Here is a 24,120-nt window from a genome sequence, read left to right as displayed (position 1 = left end):
CCATTGCCGCCACCCATACACAGGGGTCCCATTTCTCAGCCCCTCCCTTCCTTACCATACCTTGCCTGTCAGACAGAACTGCCCCCAACACTGCCCTCCCTACCCAAAGGCATTCATTTTGGATGAATGAATATCTTTTGCCAAAAGAAAAAGAGACAGGAAGGAAAGTGGCAGCTCTACTTGATCACCTACATGGCTTCACCCCTCCCCTGGCTGTCCTGTCCCCCTCCCAGTCCTGATCCCCACACCCAGAACCTTCTGAGCTGGGAAGCTGGGGCACCGGGCAGTAGAAAAGACACACCCACAGGAAAATGACTACAGAGTATTTTACAAAAGCCACAACAAACAAGTGTCCGAGCTGGCAGGACGACCCAGCAGGGTCAGCCGTGAGGAGGAGGGAGCAGAGCGAGGTCCATGTGGGAGACTTCCCAGAGGAGGTGAGTCGGGGCTGAGTCTCTGGATAGAGAGGACAGGGCAGCCTCTGCCAAAACAAAATGGTAGTAGTAATAATAATACTGCAGAGGGAGGTGGGAGGACACATCGGGGAGAGAGCAGGCCTGCCAGGTCTTAGCGGAGTTTCTGTGTTAGGAAGAGGCAGTGCCAAGCTGCGAGGAACTGGGCTTTGTCCTAAGGAAATGCAGGAAGTGCATTCATGACTCTTTTTTCTCTCCTTCCTGGGGAGTATAGAATTGGAACCTGAGAAGTAGGATGAACCTCGTGATGATTTAGGTGAACACCCTCATTTTACAGATAAGAAACTGAGGGCATCCAGAAAGGAAATGCATTTTGGAGGGGGGCTCTCTGGCCCATTTAGGGCCAAGCTGGGGCCAGAACCCCATCCCAGGACTCACAACCCAGGATCATTTCTTTGTATTTGGCACTTACCTGGAAATGTCTCAAAAGGTAGTTTTGGGGAAATAGTTTCTTGCCCTTGAAATGTCTGGTTAATAACCATCAGAGACACATCAAAAACTAGTGTCCAAATAAGGCATCTTGAAGCCCAGCTTGGTTGTTCTTCTCCCTCCTGTGTGTGATCAGTTGAGTTCTGAAGTCGTAGCCCATCTCACTGCCATTCCACACCATGTAGAGCCCATGTCCTCATTCTGGACTTTACAATTGGTTTCCTGATCACAGAGCTGAGCTCTATTGAACATGATGAATGGGAGAGAGGTGGAAAAGAACGTCTTTTTTATAAAAACACAATGGCAGCACGAATTAATTGTTAATAGCCGAAAGGTAAGCTGAACTCATCTAATACTGTGTACTTCTCCTTGGAGATCGTGCGTATATGTGCTATAGGGGCTCTGAGTCTAAGGAAGCGGACTTGATGTGTCCAAGTTTATGGTCAATTCAGAGGGGGCATGGGACACATTTTGAGGTTCTGCACAGTGGATGCTGTGGCTGATGACTCCTGTGTGGGAGTCTCTCCTCACCCAGGCTGTCACCCACCCAGATCACAGTCCTACTTCTTTCTGTACAGGTGCTGCACTGTAAAGTATAGCGTTTCTGAAAACATGATCCTTGAAGCCCACGTCTAACACCCCTCTGCTCATTTGGGACTCACACTGGTTCCCGAGCTAGTGAAGGAGGTTATCGGCTTTCGGAGCCTCTTTAGGTCCTATTTACATGGCTAGCTGAAGGCAGGAGAGCAATTCATTCTCCTTATCTGTAAAATGTCAGCACCTTTTCCAGATTTGTTTTCAAGATGAAATTTCCTTTTCCCCTACTGAATACACTTGGGGATTTTTTTTTTTTTTAGGTTTGGGGAATTCATTCTGCAACTTAAAAGGCTTTGTTTGCCCAGAGTCTGCTGGCAGATTCCCTTGTCCTCTCCACTAATCTTGATGACCATCATTATTTATCCCTAATTCCTTCAAATGCAGAGTTAGGCCTCCAGCTGCAAATTGGGAGCTGGGTCTTGGAAGAAGAGCTAGAAAAGTGATAGGAGGGAGCCCAGCTGAGATAACAGGACTGACTTTCAGTCCATTGGGTTTGGTTTTGTTGACAGCAAGGATAAGGGTGGCCTCTTCCCCCTGCTTTTCTTTCCCTGTTGCTATACTTACAGATATATTAGCATCCTGTTTGCCCACATTTAGCTTTATTTTTTCATCAAGAGCCTCTCTAGGAAAGTAGTAAAGGACTGTGGTCACTTTGACAGCTCCCCTGTCGCCTTTCTATCGTCTGGTGCTCCACCCCACTGGCTAGGCTACGTCTCCTGCCCTCGTTCTGTCCCCTCATCCCCTCAGCTCTCCCTACTCCCCAAGGCATCATACTTGACTTGGGGATCCCAGTGGGTTTGTGCCTCCCCTGAAATTACAGGCAAAATGTTGCATTATGTGGGTTGGAGCATCTTTCTGAAGAGAGGGGTCCATAGTTTTTAGTCAAATTCTCAAAAGGAGTCATGAATCAGAATACGTTGAAGAACTACTTGCCGTAAGCAGCAACAATGACTGAATTTTCAAGCCCAGCCATTGTGTGGGCTCTTCCAGCCTGTCTCCAGCTGCAACTGCCCACCCAACCTCTGCATAGAACCAGGCCTTCATCCCTCTTATGGGGCAGTGAGGTCCATCTCCACTAGGCGATGGGACTACAGCTGGTGCTGACTTCAGACTGGCTTCCCCAGCCACTCAGCAGGGCTGGCCTGGCCCCTGAAAGTCGCTATCATTCACTCATCCTGTGCCAAACACCATCGAGACCATACATCTGAGGCCAACATATCTTTCAAAATTTCATAAAAATGAGGCAAATGGGGCTCATTGGCTGGTCTGCATTACCCACACTACTGATTCCCTCATATCATAAAGATAAGGGATGTAACCTTTATAACACAGCACAGCTGGCTATTTTAATCATGCGTTTGGGTCTTTTTCCTAAGAAAAGGGGTGTTTATGAACTTTCTTGATTATGGTCATATCACCCTTCCTTCTGAACTCAGCAGAAGACAAGGGTTAACTTGTGCCACATAGAAGGGAGCTAAAACCTAGAGTAAACGTGGACTTGCCCGAAAACTCACCCAGGAGGAGAACAAGCTGACCTTCAATGCCTGCCCTGGCCAGAGACTCTTGTGCACTTTGCATTTTCAGTCTATGCAACAGTTGGGCAGGGTGTCTTTCTCAGTGAGCAAACTGAGGCTCACCAAGGGTCAGCTGCCTTCCAGGCCCCACAGACAGTAGGTGTAGATCTGGTGTTGGGGCTCCACCCTGCACAGTGAATTACAACATGAAATATCCTGGCAGGACTCAGTGGTCTGGCTCGGAAACCTGTTCCTTTCCACAGCCTGACACAGCCTCCCCGGGCAGTGAATTACCATGGTGGGGCCCGCTCCCAGAGTGATCCAGACCTCCCTGAGTAACAGTCCTCCCTGTGGGGAGGTCCTTCTGCACGTGGGACTCAGTAACCCCTTTCCTCTCATTCCGACCCAGATGAGCAGTGAGGAAACTAAGTCCTTCCTAGGCCAGAATCCCATGAGAGGAGTCAAAAAACACCTTAGCCCCTCACTGGCTCATCCAGTCATTCTCAACTCAGGCCTCCTGTCCCCAGCCACCCTGGCCAGGGCATCCAGCTTTTGGTACCAGTGAGACCAGGGCTTTGTGACCACAGAGGGTCATGCATGATTGTGATGGGAAGGGACACTCCAGTGGGTACTCATGCCATCACTCAGTCATTCAACTAATATCTGAGTGCCCACTCTGTGCCAGGCACTGCCATAGGAGCTGGTTTTAAAACAGTAAATGAAGTAGGAAAAGTTCCAGCTTTTGGGACTTTTCTAGTGGGAAAGAGGCAGTAATGCAGGTGAACAGCTGTGTCATATCCTCAGGTAATGTCACCAGCTATGAAGAAAGCAAAGCAGGGTAATGGGGGAGGGAATACCATTTTTGGAGGGGGTGGTCACTGAGGCCCCTCTGAGGAAGGAACATTTGAGCAGAGACTGAAGGAAGCAGGGAAGGAAGAGGGACAAGGTGACAACAAGAGCATAGCCCTGAGCTGAGGACACTGTGCTTAAGGCATTTCAGGAGGCAGGAGGCCAGGGTGGTGGAGCCATGAGCAAGGGGCAGGATGGTAGGAAGTGAGGTTGAGGAGGACCGTGGACCAGATCCAGGCAGTGTTGGCTAGGACAAAAAAAATGAGATTTTATTCTAAGTGTTATGGGCCAACACTGGACATTTATGAAGGATCACTCATGTCCATGTGATGACCAGACCCAGGATGAGTCAGAGGGAAAGCAGGGAGCACAATGGGGGGTTGCCACAATAGGGACAGGAAGTGATCAGATTCATAACCTCTTTGGCTGTAGAGCTGATATGAGTTGCTGGTGAGCTGGGTATGGAGAGAGAGAGAAGTTAAAGATGACTCAGTTTTCATGGGGGAGTGAAGACCAATGGTGGGGCTGGGGGGCACGATCAAGAGTTTAGTGCATGTGAAGTTTAAGATTCCTATTTGACCTCTCAAGCGGTCCTGTCACATAGGCAGGTGTTTAGGTGAACCTGGAGTTGAGGGGGAGGTCAGAGTTGGAGGCGGGATACAGGGAGCCATCCACACACAGAGGCCATTCACTGCCCTGGGGTTGAATGAGGTCCCTGGAGAGTACAGAGGTGGAGATAAGAAGAGGGAGAGAGAGAGAGGCAGGGGCAGGACAGGGGCCTGCGAAGAAGACTAAGAAGGAAGTACTCCAGTGAGATGGGAAGAAACCCAGGAGATGGGGGTGTCCCAGAAACCAAATGCTAAGAACTTCAAAAAGGAAGGAATGATCAAGATTAGTGTGCCAGGCCAGGTGTGGTGGCTCACACCTGTAATACCAACACTTTGAGAAGCAGGTGAATTGCTTGAGCCAGGAGTTCAATACCAGCCTGGGCTACATGGTGAAACCCTGTCTCTACAAAAAATACAAAAGTTGCCTGGATGCTGTGGGGCATGCCTGTAGTCCCAGCTACTCAGGAGGATGAGCCAGGAGGACAGCTTGAGCATGGGAGGTTGAGGCTACAGTGAGCCAAGATTGTACCACTGTACTCCAGCCTGTGGGACAGAGGGAGACCCTGTCAAAAAAAAAAGAAGAAAGGAAGAAAAGGAAGAAAGGGAAGGAAGGAAGGAAGGAAGGAAGAAAGGAAGGAAGAAAGGAAGGAAGGAAGGGTCAGGTGCTGCTGCCAAATAAAGATGAGCCTGAGCACTGGCTATTGGGTTTGCCAACATTGAGGTCATTGGTGACCTTGCAAGAGGGCTTCAGGGGAGTGATAGTAACAATAGCCTCATCTCAGGCATACAGAGACTGAGTCACCTGCTCAAGGTCACCCTAACTAGCAGAGTGGGAAGTTAAACCCAAGCCTTGGTGCCTAACCACTGTGATCCACTGTTATCTTGGCCCCTGGGCACTTCTGATTATTGCTGAGCTGATTTTGATCCACCCCTCCTTTCTTGGCCTCAGCCCTGCCATATTACTAAGTCTGCTCCCACCCCCACATTTATTTATTTATTTATTTTTGAGACAGAGTTTCACTCTTTTTGCCCAGGCTGGAGTGCAGTGGCATGATCTCGGCTCACTGCAACCTCTGTCTCCTGGATTCAAGCCATTCTGCTGCCTCAGCCTCCCAAGTAGCTGAGGTTACAGGCACCCGCCAACACACCAAGCTAATTTTTGTATTTTTAGTAGAGAAGGGGTTTCACCATGTTGGCCAGTCTGGTCTCAAACTCCTGACCTCAGGTGATCCACCCGCCTCAGCCTCCCAAAGTGCTGGGATTATAGGCGTGAGCTACCGTGCCTGGCCCACATTTATTCTTTAAATCATCACAGACAACTAACGGGTATTATGTGGAACTAAATAAAATTGCTGTTTTTGTAGGTCAAAAACACTTCAATACTGGCGAATGGTGTAGTTCAACCTGATCTGAGCATACAAAGTACTTAGCACCGTGCATACATGGAGTCAATACCCAGTAAATGTCAGCCATCACCTTACGACTTGGCCACACCTCCCTCACTCTTCTATTGAGGTGATGTTATTTCGGTTTTCCTTGTGAGGAAGCTCAGACTCAAAAAAGTTCAGGAACTTGCCCAGGGACTCACAACTCCTAAGCAGCAGAGCCAGAAAGGAGCGCAAGCATCCTGATCTCTCTTTCTTACTACGCTAGCACACGGCTTGCACTCAGTCAGAGAGAGAGGCCAGCAAGGAGGGATGAGCCAACCCAGGGAGAGGCTGGAGCCCAGCCCCTCTGCCCTGCCCCACTGGGGGCCCCTAGAAGCTGGACCATTCCCAGAAGCTTCCCAAGACCTCATGCCCCCTGCGTGGGGTCAGAGTTCAGGGAACCAGCTTCTTGGGGGAGATAAAAAAAAAAAACGCTGTCCAGAGAGCTTGAGTCCAGAGCCCAGGAGTGGAAGGGGTGAGGCATTGTCTATATAAGGACACATTTTCCTCTCAATGTAGAGGCCCCCCACTTCCTCACACCTCCATCTTCCTCCCCCACACTTCTTTGGGGACACAAGCAAAGGACTTCAGCCTTGGGGGCCTAGATCTAGAAATGGAGTTTAATTTCATCACAAAATGATTAAAATAGAAAATACAAGCTGCTCTTAAACTTATATTACTATTATTTTTATCCCCTGGGCAGCCATGTGAGCACAAAGCTGGTTTTGATAGGCACATGGCCCTTCGAGCCCACTCCTTGCTGCAGTTCGCATGGAGGTCTGCTGGCTCCGCATCCCTGGCAGGGCCCCGTGGTGCATGCACAGCCCCACCGTGCTGACACTTCAGGTGGAGCGCGGCCACCCCCTGGGGCTCCAAGTCTGGGGTGTGCCTAGTTTGAAAGGGGGACTTCAGCCCCTTTCCTCATGGCCAGATGGAAAGATAAAGTGCTGCAGGAACTTCTAAAAATAAGACTCAAAGCACATTACAGGGTAGTGTACTGACACGTCCAGTGAAAACCCAGCACCCTAGGGCCGAGGACGGAGGCAGAGGCAGATGGGGCAGGGCAGGGAGTGTTTTCTGAAGGTGGAAAATTTTAAAGCTGATTCAGAAGGAGGTAAGGGAATGTGGCTATCAAGAGGAATTAATTCATAAGTGATCATTTTCATTTTCTTTTTTTTTTTTTCATTTTTTGGAGACAGGGTCTCACTCTGTCATCCATGCTGGAGTGCAGTGGCATGATCACTGCAGCGGCATGATCACTGCAGCCTCAAGCTCTGTGGGCTCAGGTGATCCTCCCACCTCAGCCTCCAAAGCAGCTGGGACTACAAGCACATGCCACAGTGCCCAGCTACTTTTTGTAAATTTTGTAGAGACGGGGTTTCACCATGTTGCCCAGGCTGGTCTTGAACTTCTGGGTCCAAGTGATCCAACTGCCTTGGCCTCCCAAAGTCCTGGGATTACAGGCGTGAGCCACCACGCTGGGCTGATAAATGATCATTTCCTGCTTTCCAAAACACTGTTGCATGTGTTCTCTCCTTTGGGCTTCAAAACACCATGAGGTAGAGAAAATAAGTGATTCCCTTGTACAGATGTGGAAACAGAGATGGGACAGTTTAAATTATTTGCCCAAGTTCCCAAGGTTGCTGATGACAAAGCCAAAGCTAGAGCTGTTCTCTCTTGGCCTCTACTGTGGTGATGCTTGGAAGTAAAGCCCAACACAACCCCATGAGGACAAAAGGAGTCTCAGTACCTGCTGCCCTTCTTTCAGGAGCCCAGGAAAACTGGGCCTCTCATACTTTGCTTTCTTGTGCCTCAGCTTACTCATCAGTTAAAAAAGCAAACCTGATCCTTCTTCTTCTCCCTCCTCTATGCTCCAAGACTCACCAGGAGAATGAGTGCTGAAGCCAAGGAGTGCAGAACTGCATACATAGTCTGCCCTGTACTCCTCTTCCTTAAGAAGGGCCGGGTGCCGTGGCTCACGCCAGTAATCCCAGTACTTTGGGAGGCTGACGCAGGCAGATCACCTGAGGCCAGGAATTCAAGACCAGCCTGGCCAACATGGCGAAACCCCATCTCTACTGAAAATACGAAAAATTAGTCAGGCGTGTACTCAGGAGGCTACTCAGGAGGCTGAGGCATGAGAATCACTTGAACCTGGGAGGCAGAGGTTGCAGTGAGCCGAGATCATGTCACTGCAGTCCAGCCTGGGTGACACAGTGAGATTCCATTTCAAAAAAAAAAAAAGGGGGCCAAACAAACAAAACAATTACTGGGTACACCTTTCTTTACATTGTCATTGGTGACTGTTAGAAATCCTGGTCTTCAAGGAAGGGAAGAAGGGAGAGGCCTGGACAAGGGAAGCTTAGACTGACTCCATGCCCCTGGTTTATGGCACCCTCATCCCCAGATATCAAGGGGAAGCTCTGCCAGGCTTTTCTGCCTCTTGGAATAGTCCTGGAGCCACTCCCTACGCACTCCCTGTGCTTGAGGAGAGGCGAGGAGTTTTCTGTTGGCCAAATATCAGTCATCCATGGAGCTTCTGGGTCATATCGTGCCCAGACCCCAACCCAGACCAATGAAACCAGGACCTGTGGGGTGTGATACCCTGGCACACGTGCTTCTAACATACAGCTGAGGCTGAGATCCACCGAGGCTGACAAATAACTATGTCCAGAGGATTTTTCTGTAGCTGAGAATGACCACGATCCTTGGGGAAAATGTCCAGTGTAAGAAAATGAAATCATCCCTGCCCCATGGCTTTCTGCTTCTCTGTGTCCTCATGGAACTGGCGTGCTGGGTTACAGGCAGCCTCCTGAGGAGCTTAAGAGTGTCCACTCCAGATAGCAGGGACCCCTGGTGTGCCATCTGGGGCTCCTTTGCCCATATGGGAGGTGGCAGGAGTTCAGCTTGCAGTGGGGAGTGGAGGCAGGGGAGCGTTTTGGTGTCAAGTGCTACTTGAAAGGGTTGCTTTGGCTGTCTGCTCCCCCCAACACCCCGTCACATACTGCTAAGTAGTCCTACTTAAGGCCCACAATGGTGCATGCAGGTCTTTCAGCTGTCTTTGGTGGGGGATTGCCCCCACAGCCCCCGGAGGCCTGTCTGCTTCTGAGCTGCCATGAGCCTGCAACACCCGCACAGGGCCTCCTCCCTGGATTACCCATAACAGAGAGGAGGCAGGCACTAGGTTGGGAAGAAAGCCTATCGGGGTGATGATGAGCAGAGGGACTCATGCAGGCAGATCCATGTTCTGGAGAAGGCGAGGGGCCTAAATGCCTCCCAGAAGGAGAAATGCATCCAGAGGCAGCTCAGAGTCCACTTGCTGGGAGAAGTATGTTCCCAGCCCCCAGTTCTGCTCCCTGCGCCCACCCCTCAGAACCCCAGGAGCCCAGTCTAGGCAAGATCAGCCCTGACTGCCAGTCCTGGAGGCGGACCATAAGAGGGCACTTCCTCCCCAGCCAAGCCTCAGGAATGTGGCGGAGCCTCTGCTGGAAAGTCCCCCCACCCACCCCCACCCCCACTTAGCTTCCTCTCCTCAGGAGCAGGAAAAGGATGCCCAAGGAGGGGGCTTCAAGGGGGAGACTCTCTCAGCGCCGTCCCCAAAGAGTGCTCCTTGTGGGGAAAGGAAGGCCAGTGAAAGTGCTGGGGCCCAGTGATAGCCACTCAACCAGCTCCTCCTTATCCCAGTTCCTGGATGGTTTCCCCATAGTGTCCTGGGGGCCAGTGAGGGCCTTTCCACCCAGCCCAGCCCAGCCAAGTGATGTTGCCCTGCTTGCCCTCCATGAGGGAGGGTTTCCTCTGGCAGAGGGAGTGTGGAACAGAGCCTGAAGGTAGGCACCGCCCAGCATCTTTAGGTCCGCCCAGCAGGCAGCTGTGCCCAGCTTCACTGGGCCTGTTGGAGGAGGTCTAGCAGAAGCCCCACAGTGGGGCCTAGACCCCGTCTCAGAGGTGGGAGGCATGCTGGCTGTGTGCTCAGAGGCCTCCGTTTGGTTTGTCACTGCAAAGTTTGGTCTACAGAAGAAAGTCAGAGAAATCAGAAGCTGTGCGCCACCTCTAGTCCATGATCCCAAGGGCGGGGACCCTGTCCCCTCCTGCCCCTGTTGGAGAGGAGACCCAAGATGTCTAGCATGAGGGAGACAAGGCCTGATGGAGGAGAAAGCCAGGGAAGGTGAGCAAGGGGTGACTCTGCCAGCAATGGCATTCCAGGGGAGCATCCCAAGCTCCCTGGGCAGCCTGTGCGCTCATCTTGCCAAGGTGACAGTGCTGTCCCCACTGGATTAATCAGGCCCAGGGTAGTGGACGGTCCTTCTTTGATGCTCTCATGGAGAGTGAAATAGGTTGCCTGGACACAGGCGCTGTTCTGCCCAGCAGGCACAAAGGGCCCTCAGAGTTGGGGAGGAGTTTGGTTGAGGTGGGATTTTGACTGAGACACCCCCTTTGCTCATTTCCTCAGCAGCTGCTAACGTTTATTGTTACCTGTTTCATTCCAGATGCTCCAGCCAGTGAGAACACCAAGGCCCCAGAGATGAAATCCCGGAGGCCCAAGAGCTCTCTTCCTCCCGTGCTAGGAACTGAGAGTGAGTACTCGCCCAGCTTCACCAGGCAGAGGCAGAGGCAGGGGCAGGCACCCCGGGGACTGAGGGCAGCCTCAGAGCCCCCACTTTCTGGTCACTCACTCTTGCCTGAATCCCTGGAAGTCTGATGTCTGCCCACACCCTGAAGTGTCCAGTGAACTCCCAATAACAGAGCACCCCATCCCAGTGCTCTCTCCAGCCTGTCTCCAGCCTGGGTGGTGTTGCACATCTCATCTGAGCTCCTATCTACCTCCCCTGACCAACCTCCTTCATGCCCTTTCACTTCCCACCAAGACTCTAGGAGAGCTCCTCCTAATTTCTCCCCAGTTGACCCTGCCCTCCCAGGGGCTCTTTCTGGATTGTAACTCTGATCTCATCACTCCTGGTTGAAATATGTAGTGGCCCCCAGAGCCTGCAAAACCCACAAGCAAAGCTCCACATGTTAGTGCCCAGGACATACCTAGCTCGCATGTGCACACGTGGTCCCACATGTGGCCTGCCCCCCGCCTGTCTTTCCCGGTGCTGCCCCCAGCTCCTTTACTTCTATTTTATACTCAGGCCAAACTGAGCTCTTCACTGCGCACTACCCAGCCCCCAAGTTCCTTCCTTCATGCCTTCTCTGGCACCTCTCTCCATGGGACACCTTTCTGCCAAACTCCTCTGAAAAGTCTCTCATCCCTGAGTTCTTCCTCACCTCAGCTCCCACAGTGTCAGCACCTGGCTCCTCCACTACCTCCTTCCCAATGTCACGGAGATGTGTCTGGGTCTCATCCTCCCTCCTCCATTGTACAGGGTCTGTTCAAGCAATTACCTTTCAGAATGACACATGCTGCGCCTTGCTCGTGGAAGGCCCTTCCCAGTTTCTCTTAGAGTCGAATCGCAGTGTGGTATAAAAAGCCAAGAGAGAAAGGAGCCTCTCCGTGACCATAGGCAGCTACCTCCCTCTTTTTGGATCTCAGCTTCCCCATAGCCCACACATCCATTAGGCACCATGCATAGGGTCCACAGTGCTTTTACAGGCCTGCCAAATGCTGTAATATCTTATAAAATTAGAAGAAAAAGGTGAACTTCTAAGTCAAAGAAAATGTTTTAATTCATGATATGAATATATTCATCTTTATACCCATGCAGTTAAAAGTGTAGTTTACATAATTCAAATATAATACTTGATATGTAATTAAATCTATTTACTTTTTTTTGGTGGAGGAGGGGGCTATAAAGGCAGAAGTGCCTCAGAAGTCACAATGTCACCCTGGCTTCCCTTATAATTTTTAATCTAACTTTGACAGCAGAACTACCCTTTGAAAACTACAATTTCAACAGAGGGTGCAGAGTTGCTTGAACATCCCCAGCACATGCTGTGTTTTAAAACAAACAAACAAAAAACAAGATGAGCTCCTAATTGCCCATACTGATAGAGGAAAGTAATTGAGCCGGGTTAACTCAGACTACAATCTTTTTCCATTACAATGCAGTGTTTTGTGACTTTATTTTATTCTTACCTTCGTAATGATGAACTTGGGTTCCTCAAACATACCCCAGCCAGGCTGTTGGGGGAACTCAGCCTTCAGTATGTCGGGGCAGAGAAATTGGAATTAATTTCTCATTGATACTTAGCCAAGGTAGATAGCCTGAGAATATCAAGAATGGACATTTAATAAGTTGTTGGAAATGCATACATAATACCAAGAAAAAATCTGGTGAGAATGGGTTAATAATTTTATCTTCCAAAAATATTCCTTGGACCTGTGCTATACTTGGTATGGAAAACTGTGAGCAGAAGAGATAGAGAATGTAGGAAGGGCACCAGGGGCTGTGAATTGGGGCTATGGCATGGCTGTCCCCCACTCCTGGGTGCAGAAGCTACAGTGCAGGTATTGATCTGGTGGGCAGCCTCCAGCCCTCAGCTCCAGCACACCCACTCCAGTGAGCCCCTGAGGAGGTGAGATGGGGTCAGAGCCGAGCTGTGGAGGAGGAAAACAAGCTTGAGACGATGAGCAGAGCAGGAGCTGGGCTCTCTGCCCTGAGAACAGAAGGCTGTGGAAACCCCAGGCAAGTTGTCACTGTCCGAGTCTGGAGCAGCAGCTCGCACCCCTGGCTGTGTGTTATATTCACCTGGGGAGCATTTAAACCACCGCCGCACAGGCTTCCCCTGCCCCCAGACCAATTACATCAGAATCTCAGGGGTGGGTGCCAGGCCTCAGTATTTGTTCAAGCTCCAGGTCACGCCATGTGCAGTCAAGCTGGAAACCAGCTGTTCCTGGGAGAAACCTGGTGCCCACACTGTGGGTCTTGAGAAGCAGAAGGGGGTCTCCCCTGCTGCCTCTGTTAAGTGTGGAACTGCCTCGGGGACCCTCACATCAACATCCTTAGAGTATCATGTTGCCCAGAGAGCCGAACAAAGCACCTTGTGGTGGAGAAGCTGGAAGCAGGGAATGAAGCTCAGTCTGAGTTAGTGGGGGAGCAGCAGGCTAGTAGCAAGTGCTTCATCTTTACAGAAAACACACATTCATGACTGGATTAACTCCAGTAGACCCCACTTGGATTTCACTCTGCGTGCAGAGCCCCCATGTTGGAATTTCAGACATCTTGCCCCTGAAAGAATGGGAGTGTGTGTCTCTACACACTCCGAAGTCATGGCCACTTTGTACCCTTTTGCTGGCCCACCCTCCAATCTCTGTTACTCCAAACCTGCTACCCCAACACTGAGAGCGGTGCCAGGCTGGCTCTAGCTGCCCTCCACCTGCTTGCACCCCTGCACTCTTGTCCTTCAGAAGCCTGTACCCTGGGGGCCTGAGAGATACCCTGGGATTTGTTTCCGGAGCCTCCTGAGAAGCTCCTGAGAAGGCAGCTGCCCAGAGATGGGAAGTGAAGGAGATGTCTTGTTTTGGTTTTTTTTGTTGTTTTTTTTTTGAGACAGAGTCTTGCTCTGTCACCAGGCTGGAGTGCAGTGGCGCGATCTCGGCTCACTGCAACCTCCGCCTCCTGGTTTCAAGCGATTCTCCTGCCTCAGCCTGCCGAGTAGCTGGGACTACAGGTGCGCACCACCACGCCCAACTAATTTTTGTATTTTTAGTAGAGATGGGGTTTCGCCATGTGGGCCAGGATGGTCTCGATCTCTTGACCTCGTGATCCGCCCGCCTCAGCCTCCCGAAGTGCTGGGATTACAGGCGTGAGCCACTGCGCCCAGCCGAAGATGTCTTTTAGATTTGCACCCATTCTTTTCTCCCTTTGGAGGATAATTGTTAGTTTATTGATTATTTACATTATATATGCACACATTCTTATTTAACCATTTTAAACAATATAGAAATATACTAGGTACAACGTGAAAGTCCTCTTTCATCTCACCCCAATTCTACTCACGCCCCAAAAATACTCAGTGACTTTTTTCTATGCATTTTTATATACAGGCACAAGTACATCAATTGGATTTTTGCCCCACAGAGATGGAATTGCACAGTCTGTATACCTCTGCAACTTGCCTTTTTTTCTTAGCTTTGCCATCCCCAGTCCCAGTCACCTCTGATTCCATGAGTGATCTGGCTGTGTGTGTGTGTGTGTGTGTTTGTGTGTGTGTTCCTCTGTGTCAAGGGCCGAGAAGTACCTAGTCTAAGAGGGAAATCCATCTTTCCTGAGGTGAGCCTGGGTGATTTTTTCATCAAATAGATCATGACCAGTTCCCTCTTCTGCACACCCCCCTCCCTGCTGAGCACTGACAAGCATGAGGGAAAAGCCAAGGGCACCAACCCCAACCCAAGCAAGGACGGGTTGAGAGAAAGTGGACAGAAGTACAAGTTAACCTGCCAGACACCGACTCACAAGTGCAGGAGGGAGGTGGGAGCAGCTTGGGAAGATTTCGGGATGAGGAAAACGGGGTCAGGTTATGGAGGAGGAGAGGAATGTGGTTTATGTGGTTTGGCTGGAGAGAAAATGATAACATCAGTTGGGGAGAAGGCAGACAGGGAGGAGCCACACAGATGCTGGAGTGAAGATTGTGAGGGCACCTGTCTCAGGACAGCTGCAGGCTGAACAAAATCAGAGTCTACCGAGTGCCTGTGCACTGGGAGCACCTTAGGAGCTCGATCTATGTCACTTCAGCCGAGTCTCACTCAACTGCGCTATAAATAGCTGTTCCCATTTTAGGGATGAACAAAACAGAGCCTCAGAGAACTAAACTGCCCTGTCCAGGGTCTCACAGCTAGTAAGATGTGGAACTGTGGTGCCAACCCTGACCTGCATTCTGGCCACCACACCCTGGCCTGGCCGCAGTCTCAGGATGTACTCTGTGTGTGTATATATATATATATTCATTTATTTATTCATTTAGATAGAGATAGGTACCTACCATTTTAGGCCAAATTGGAGACATCATGCCCTTGAATTCTAACTATGCTGTTGTCCTAAGAACATAACTACAATGCAATTATTGAAATCAAAATCAAAGAGTAAATTTGACATTGAACCAATACTGTTGTCTAATTGATTCATAGTCTACATTTATTGTCAATTGTTCTAATAATGTTCTTTATGGCTATCTTTTTCTCCTGTTGATGAATATTTAATAATAACACTCCTAAAACACTTCGTGTACTCCTCCAGCCCAGAGTGGGTCCTCTCCTCCCTTTGGAGATGGAACAGGAAAGAAGTTCACAGGCCCAGGGGAGAAACACCCCACACTCTTCCACCTAAGCTGAGTAGGGCATGGGGAGACAGAAATACTCCTGTCAGACTCCAGGTGCCAACTTACTATGATCAGTTCTGGGGCAACACTCAGGCACAAGACACAGCAAGAAAGCCAATGAGCAGGAGATGAAGGTCTTGGTTCTCCCAGTAGTTAAATATGTGGCCTTGGTCAAAGCCCTTCATTCTTCTGGACTTGGGCTTCCTTGCCAGTCAGATGGGGAGTTTCTCCAGCTGACCTCAGGCCTTTCCCAGCTCTGACATCAGCATCAGCCCGTTGGATGGAAAGCTTTTGAGTGACACAGTTCAGTTGAGATTAATAACTCTCCTTCATATCATCTGAAGTGTGAAGGAGTCCAAAGCTACAGCAAGTATAGTTTAGGTCACACAGCAGCAAAAGTGTCCTGAGGGAAAGAGGCCTTAAGCATACAGGTTTAGGGGAGTCCCAGCTGGAGGGGGCCCAAATGGCCAGGGGAGTTCTTGGGAATTTTGCGTGAGGGGAGACAAGCATGCTGGCTGTGTAAAGGAGGCATTGATGGGGCTTAAGAAGTGGCCTTAGGAAATGCACATGAGGTGATGCCAGTTTGATACCAGACTCTAGGAATTCCTCCTAGCAGTCTGTAAAGCTGATGGTCTTTCAGAAGAGATATAAACGGACATCTATGTGGGGCTTTTACACCTTGAAGACAGAAACCAGGTCCTGTCCATCTCCAAAACTTCATTAGCTGGTCTCTCAGTAGGTTTATAATAAATGTTTGATTTTTCAAACCAGTTCATAAGTTCCCATGCTCCAAGGGTCCCTGCCTCCACTGTGGTTCTGCCACTGGGGATGATGCCAATGGAACATCCCTTTGCAGTCCATGCCTGGCCTTGGCCTGAGCTTCACCTCTGACATCAGTCACTTTAGAACATCCCAGATTATGAGACTCTCAGATATCTTTGCCTAGACCTCCCATATGTGTCTGCCTCTAAAATGGAAAGTTGTGTCAATTTGAAAGCATCTCTGGATATTAAAAACTGTCCCTTCTCCATGCAAGATTTCCCCAGGATCAAATCTTTTTTTTAAACATTCCTCCTCAGGTCATGAGGAATGTTCAATCCTGATGGGATTCAAAAGGCTGGAAGAGAGGTTGGGATTTAGCATCAAGACTTGCCTGACAGTGAAAGATGTGGGGCCCTGGGAGAGAGGCTGGGCTATTTCCATGAATGTTTCTGAAAGCTGGCACCAACTCCCAGTTACTCCCAACCAAAATGTGGGTCTGGGAGGAGGAATAGTGCCTACCTGGCACACTCCCACCCACAGGTATGTGACCCTATGACTTCCACCCACTACTCCTCCCAACTCTCCCAGTGTCTCCCATAAGCCAGTGAACTGGCCAGAGGGGAGACCTGGAAGGTACCCACCAAGCAATGCTGGCACCCCTGGCCCAGCACACCTCTTTCACAACCATCCTGACGCTCTGTGTCCTGGGGGTTTGGGAATGGATGTAATCAGAGGAGCAGTGTTTCTTTGCAATCTTCTTATGTGACAGCCCTTGCTTTGAGGAAGGTGAGCAAGAAATTTGCCCAGAGATGTTAATTCTGGGAAAATGACCAATATTCCTCCACATATCTGTAAGCATGTACTGGATGAGACCAGCGTATACAGTAAGGGAGTGGGTCAGGTCACCCAGGGCCAGTGTGGTAGGACTCAGCCTTCCATCCTCAGGTACCCCCACCTCCTTCCTGCTCCGATACAGCCTCATGGGGTGGTTGCTCACTCCATGCTTAACCCAGCTGGAGTCCTTTCCAGGAGCCTTTGGCAGAAAGTTCATGCTGATTTTGGGAATTGTGAAGGATTTGATGTCTATTTTTAACTACCTACCTAAAAAGGGAAATGTCCCCAGAGAGGCAGACATCCAGGGACCTCCCTGTACCCAAGGCTGGTAAGGCTAGTTCCCTAATTCTCCTTTGCTTTCCATTATCTCAGACCTTTTGACTCTGTGAGACCCACCTTCAGGCTCTGCACCTATCTTGCAAATGTTTACTCTGGTCTCTCTGCCCTGGTGATTTTCCATGTTTCAGAGTGAGGCATTCAGGTGCCTTCAGACTGAGCATCTGGAAACTTCTGTGGGTTACTGACCTCCTTTTTTTCCCCCAGGACTAGGTTAGGGCTTGGGTCAGCTGGAACAGATTACCTGAACAATTAAGAGGCTGGCCTCCCCACCCCTGCTCCAGGTTTCCCAGGAGGCTTCCAGATCCAATGCTTTGATTCATGTTTTTATTGGGCTATTTCACTTCCTCTAATATCAGTCTCCTATCTAGAGTGGAAGGCTCAGCACCTGGCAGCTATGATCCCAGAGGGGACAGCAGAGACTGATCCTTTTCATAGAAAGTTATATAAAAATTCAAGCCCCAGGGCTATATTTCTCAGCATCAGTGCCCAGGACTGGGGGAGAATGTTCCTTGGGAATTCCCAGGTTAACAGAAATCCTTGAGGGTTTCACTCATTCCTTTAATGGCCATTTATCAGGCATGTGCCAGGTACTATGCTATGCACTGCAGATACAGAAGGTAGTCCCTATCCTTGTCCCCAGAAGCTTGCCATGGTGTGTCCATGCTGGGGACAGGTTTCTGAAATAGCGGTGCCTGATGAATGCTGTGATGGAGCTACCTCAGAGGGCCATGAACCCAGTGGGGCATTAGTGGTGCATGAGCTGGGACGACCTGCCCAAAGAATATGCAAGAGCCATCCAAGAGAAGAGGGCCCAGCATGTGCAAAGGAGCGAAGGCAAGATCCTGGTTTTGCAGAAACTGAAAGACATTCCATGTAGATTACAGAGCAGTACTTCCCAAAGGAAGGTGCAGGGACCAGCAGCAGTAGCAGCACCAGCACCTGGAAGCCAAGAATCTATGTTTTTATTAAGTCTTCCAGGCAATCATAATGTAGGCTAAATTTTGAGAACCACTGATATTGAGTATTGAGGTTGTGATGAAAGTTGTTCCCTCTTGGGAAAGCAAGCAAGAAAGTTGGGGATGAAAGCCAGGGACAGAGCTCAAATACCTCGTAAGATGAGTTGAATTTGATCCTGAGTGGCAGTGGGCAGCCACTGAACAGGTTCAGGCAGTGAAGTGACATCATATTTGCATTTGAGAAAGATCACTTTGGCCACAGAGTGACAAATGTGACGGGGGACAGGGGACCAGAAGCCTAGGAGGTGATGCAGTTGGGACTACAATGCTGATGGTGGGAAGGTAGAAATTGGCAGACTAAGGAGGTACTTAGTTGGTGTAGACAACAGGCATTAGTCAATGGATATGGGCAGGGAGGGGGCCTTGGGAGAAATGGGGACAGGGAGCAGGTTTGGGGAAAAGGTCTTGGATTTGTTTTTGCACGTTGGGCTGGCAGTACGTGTTTGGCATCTCCCTGGGAGATGATGGTCAGGTAGTTGGATGTATTGGTATGGGCTCAGGAGAGAGGTCTGGCTTCAGGGGAAATGGAGGAAAGAGAATAGGGGATAGAAAGAGGAGCTCAAAGGGCAGCGATGAGCACAGTACCCCGGGGCAGTGCTCTACCAGGAAGGATGTGCTGCCTGGGCTGACTGCCTAAAGGAGGTGGCTGAGCCCCTCTTCAGAGGAGCAGCCTGAGTAGGGCGTGCTCTGCCCTCCCTGCCTGTCCCATGGCCAGCAGCCATCATGGAGTTTGCAAAGGTGGTTGGGTTTTATTTTCCTTCTAGGATGTTCCTCTCTGACTGGCTGGTACACAAAGTTTAGGGTGTCAGAGGAGAGGATGAGAGACACAGGGCTGACAGGAATAATAAGATAATAGGAGTGACTCCAGAGGAGAGGAAACTAGTTAGTGAGCCAAGGAGTACTGTGAGTTTGTTTGGGCATCTGGACCTGCAGAATGTCCCCTCTTCTGAGGACCTGGACTGGGGAGAAGAAGCACAGGTGCCACATGAGAGCTCTCAGGTTAGTGTAAGGCTGAACTGACCAACAGGGTACCACATGGATGAAAGGGCCAAACTTGTCCCAAAGGACAGAGAAGTCCTCTGGGGATCTGTTTGTTTCAGAGAGGGGGGGAGTGGGGGGAGGGGCTGATGTTAGAACATGCACTGAGGCTGAGCATGGTGGCTCACATCTGTAATCCCAGCACTTTGGGAGGCCGAAGTGGGAGCTCACTTGAGCTCAGGAGTTTGAGACCAGCCTGCACAACATAGTGAGTCTCTACAAAAAATTAGCTGAGTGGGTGCTGAGATGGGAGGATCACTTTAGCCCAGCAGGTCGAGGCTACAGTGAGCTGTGATCATGCCACTGTACTCATCCTGGATGACACAGCAAGGCCTTGTGTCAAAAAAAAAAAAAAAAAGAAAAAGAAAAAAAGAACATGCTGCACTATATGCTATACTTTCTTTACAATTTAGCTTAACTCTTTACAACAAATTTTATTCATTCCATACCCTGGGTGGCAGGAGGCTCAGGTCCCATTTCCAGCTCCAGAACATCAGGTTTTATGAACCCAGCAAGTCACCAGACTTTTATGAGATGCCATCTCCTTTTTCATAAAATGGAAACATTATGATACTCCCTGCTGTGTTTGATTGGGATAAGAACCAAGTGAAATGCTCCCTCTGAGAAACCGGGTTTTAGAACCAGGTGCTTTCCCCTATAAGCCCAGCACACAATTAGTGGATTTCAGCAGATGGTCATATAAAATATGTATAGAATAGGATATAAAACATTGTTAACACTTAAATTGTTTTTACTGATAGGAACCAAGCCAGTTTCAAATGCTAACCAATTCAAACAATGGTAGCTCCAAATTTACAGAACAAACATAAAAATTTGGCCTTCAATCCTATTTAACCATGACACTGAAAGATTAGTTAGGGCTTCTCTTCCAGTCAAATGGGTTTACCCAGAGCCACCAAGTATGGGGCAGGACTTTGGAGTCCCCTGATTTCATGCTGTGCTCCTAGCTCATCACCCCAGGGATTGTCAACCTCCTTCTCACACCCTCTGGTGCCCACCCCACTGGTGCCCACCCCACTAATGATGCCCATCCACAGCTATATTAGTCTTCTAGGGCTGACTTAAAGTACGGCAGACTGGGTAGCTTAACCACAGAAATTGATTCTCACAGCTCTGGAGGCTAGAAGTCCAAGATCGAGGTTTCTGCTTGAAAATGGCAGTCTTTCCCTTGTGTCCTCACATGGTCTTTTCTCTGTGTGTGCATTTGTCTGGTCTCTCTCGCTCACCTCCCTCCTTCTCCCTTCCTCCCTCTTTCTCTCTCGCTCCTTTCTCTCTCTCTCTCTCTCTCTCCTCCCCCTGCCCCTGTCTCTCTTCTTCCTAATCTCTTCTTATAAGGACACCAAATTGGACTATGGCCCACCCTAATGGCCTCATTTTAATTTAATTACCTCTTTGAAGGCCCTATTTCTAAATACGGTCACATTCTGAGGTACCAAGGGTTAGAGCTTCAACATGTGAATTTGGGGAGACACAGTTGAGCCCATGACAACAGCCCTCCACGTAGCTCCTCTGAACAGATGGCCTTCTCTCTCCAGAGATCAGATCTGGGCTCCGGTAGAAACCCTCTCTTCTTCCCTGGAGGGCTTCTCTCTTCCCAACAGTCCTGGACAAAGAGGGGCAGGGCCTTTGTGGCTCAGCCAGTCACAGGCGTCCCATATCCCATCTGGTCTCCCCCACCAAAGGATTTGGCTCCCCACGCTCTTCCCTCTAGTGTCTTTGGGCTCTCTCTCTCCACTGTGCCCTAGCCATTGCCTTCCACCTTGTCATCTTCTCTCTTCTCTCACCTCAGAAGAAACCTGAGCTTCATATTCCCTCTTGTTTCCTTGCTTCTCTTTGTCCTTTCACCTCCAGGATCCTTGACTATTTTACTCCCCACTGTTTGCTCAAGAATCTCCTCTGGGGTGACTTTGGACCATGCTGTCCCATGGAACCTGGCCTCTCCAGCATCACCATCTCTCACTCCATGCTGGGCACACCTGGTGCTCTTCCCAGCATCTGTCCTCTACCCTTACTTGTGGCGACACTCCTCCTGCTCTCAGGGTCCTTCCACAGCCCTCTCCTGTGTCTCGGCTTCTTTTCTGTGGACACACCTGGGATCAAACCCTGGCCTCCGCCCCTCTTTCATTGCATTCTCTTTCCCCAAAGAATTGACCCATCTTCTAGGTTTCCATTCTAATGGCTTCTTTAATTCTGGAATCTTTCACTTCCGGTCTCCACAAACCTCCCTCTGGAATTCTGATCCTGGGCTTCTAACCTACAAACAGATTCAAGCTGAAATATTAATCTTGTACTCCTAATTCTATATTCCTTCAATATGACTTTCCACGTGTATCTATGCAAGAAATCTCAAAGTAATCTGTGTACCTCCTTCTTGTTTAGCCCCTTAAATTATTTTAACTTTCCTCTGCCTCTCATTTGCATCTTCTTTTCTGCATGGATCTTGATCAGTGCCTTCCAAGGTATGGCAATAGCCTCCTAATTGGATCTGTCCCGCAAGAGCTGGAAAGAGCTATCAGGGACCTCTAGCCCAGCCTGACTGCTGTTTGAGTGAGAACTCGCTGTTCAATCAGGACAAAGCCTTAGCTCGTGAGCTTAGCATTTGAGGCCAGCACTGTCTAACAGAACCCTCTGTGATGAAAGAAATGTCCTATGTCAACACAATGTGATAGCTACTAACCACCTATGGCTATTGAGAACCTGAAATGTGACTAGTGCAACCAAGGAACCAAATTTTTAATTTTCTTTCTTTTTTTTCTGAGATAAGGTCTCTCTCTGTCACCCAGGCTGGAGTGCAGTGGCAAAATCATAGCTACTGTAACCTCGAACTCTTGGGCTCAAGCAATCCCTCCCAAGTAACTGAGACTACAGACAGGCACCACCATACCTGGCTGTTTTTATTATTTTTTATAGAGACAGGGTCTTGCCGTGTTGCCCAGGTTAGTCTCGAACTCCTGGCCTCAAGTGATCTTGCCACCTCTGCCTCCCAAAGCGCTGGGATTACAGGCTGAGCCACTATGCCTCACCTTAATTTTCTTTAATTTAGAGTGCCCACTATCCTCATACCACTGCTGTCCAATATCAGCCCTGTGCTCTGCCAGTCTCCACCAAACATCACCCTGAGTCTCACCTCTGAGCCACTGTCTATTCCTGACCTGTGGGTTCTCCCCTTTCTCCAGTTCAGACCTTCCCTAGCCTTCAGGTCCATCTTACATCCTATCTTTTAGCCTTCTAACTAACCATCTCCTCCACCAACAGTGTTCTTTTTCCATTCAAACAGCCACATCATGTTGACTGAATAACACATCTTTTTTTATAACTTTCTATTTAACTTTTATCTTGAAATAATTTGAGACTCACAGAAAAAATTGTAAAAATAGCATGAAAAATTATTGTATATACCCTTCATCTAGATTCCTCAAAGGTTAACATTTTACCATGTTTGCTTTTTTTTGTTGTTGCTGTTGTTTTTGAGATGGAGTCTCGCTCTGTCACCCAGGCTGGAGTGCGGTGGCACGATCTCAGCTCATTGCAGCCTCTACCTCCTGGGTTCATGCAATTCTTCTGCCTCAGCCGCCTGAGTAGCTGGGATTACAGGCACACACCACCACACCTGGCTAATTTTTGTATTTTTCGTAGAGATGGGGTTTTGCCATGTTGGTCAGGCTGGTCTCAAACTTCCGACTTCTGGTGATCCACCCGCCTCAGCCTCCCAAAGTGCTGGGATTACAGGTTTGAGCCAATGCACCTGGCCTTGCTTTTTCATATATTCTTTCTCTCCCTCTCTTTTTCCATTTCTCTCTTCCTTCTACTTCTCCACACATATATACATGTATATATACACACATATATATATGTATATACCATGAACAGTTTGAAAGTTGCACACAGGATACCCTCTACACCTAAATACTTTAGTGTGTATTTCCTAAAAACAAGAACAATCTCTTATAAAGCCACAGTTTGATGATCAAAACATGAAATTAACACTAATCCAATACTATCCTCTAATTTATTGACCTTATTCAGATGTTGCCAGTTATCCTATAAATGTCCTTTATGGCAAAAGAAAAAAAAAAAGCCTTTCCTCTTTCCTGTGGACCATGTCTTGATATTTAAGACCTTGAGGCCTGATTTCTTACATTGTTTGATTTCCTCCTCAGTACCCAGGTTAGTCGTGTGTACTGACTAGCATTTGCCTGGCACACAGTAGGCCCTGAGTAACTTTTTGGAGATGGACGGATGGATCAATGATGACAATGAGCCAGAGGGAACCTGGTGGAAGCCCTCACCCTGGGCTTAACCACACAGCCGGCAGCCATCAGCTCGGTGATCTCAGTGTGCCCCTGCCAGGGATCGCTGCCTCACGCAGTCCTCCTGGGGCATTCACTGGGCAGCAGCACGTGTCCTGTCGTGGAAATGCACAATTTCCACAAGTTACTAATTTGCCTGTGGTCACAGGGCAACCCATATCCAAGCCAATGACACCGCTTCCCCTTCATCTGCAGAGGTGAAGCTATCTGGATGAATAATTGTTAATATTAGCCCACTCATTCATTCAACAAATCGTTATTGTGTGCCAGGCCCATTGATATACAGCAGTGAACCAAAAAAGTCCCTGGCCTCAAAAAGCTCACAGTTTAGGAGGAGGAGAAGGGCAGACAGTAAATAAATAAGTGAAGATATAGTTTTTCACATGGTGATAAGTGCTACGGGGTGGGAGGACCATAAAGCGAGATGAGAAGGATGAGGGGTGCTGGGGGCAGGGCTGCCGTTTGTATGGGGTAGTTAGGGAAGATCTCACTGGTGAAGTGGCTTTTCCTCATTTTTTATGTTAAGGTATAATTTCCCTGCAGTGAACTTCACCCTCTTTAGTGCACAGTTCCGTGAGTCTTGATAAATTAATGTCATCATGGACTCCCAGCATGGTCAAGATCTGGTTCTGTCAGCACAGAACATTT

The 24,120-nt window shown here is 49.1% G+C and overlaps 1 protein-coding gene and 1 long non-coding RNA gene across 9 annotated transcripts in view; one reads left to right on the top strand and one right to left on the bottom strand.

The window, feature by feature from the left end:
- MYLK (myosin light chain kinase) overlaps positions 1 to 24,120 on the top strand; it is a 272,113-nt gene that overhangs the window by 191,763 nt on the left and 56,230 nt on the right. For 7 of the 8 annotated variants that reach the window (XM_063806189.1, XM_016941768.4, XM_016941763.4 and 4 more), the window contains one exon: positions 10,385 to 10,471. In XM_063806189.1, the coding sequence (XP_063662259.1) occupies positions 10,385 to 10,471 (87 nt within the window). Of the gene's footprint in view, positions 1 to 352; positions 438 to 10,384; positions 10,472 to 24,120 lie in introns of those variants that run through there. The other variant, XM_009446308.5, reaches the window with a different exon arrangement.
- LOC104005709 (uncharacterized) lies at positions 400 to 23,649 on the bottom strand. Its single transcript, XR_001713584.3, has 3 exons — positions 11,971 to 23,649; positions 886 to 1,143; positions 400 to 481 (listed from the first exon to the last, which is right to left on the bottom strand). It is a non-coding gene; the product is annotated as an uncharacterized LOC104005709 (long non-coding RNA).

Source organism: Pan troglodytes, chromosome 2 (assembly GCF_028858775.2).
Source record: "Pan troglodytes isolate AG18354 chromosome 2, NHGRI_mPanTro3-v2.0_pri, whole genome shotgun sequence".
NCBI classification, from domain to species: domain Eukaryota; kingdom Metazoa; phylum Chordata; class Mammalia; order Primates; family Hominidae; genus Pan; species Pan troglodytes.
This window is presented reverse-complemented; position numbering and strand designations above follow the sequence as displayed.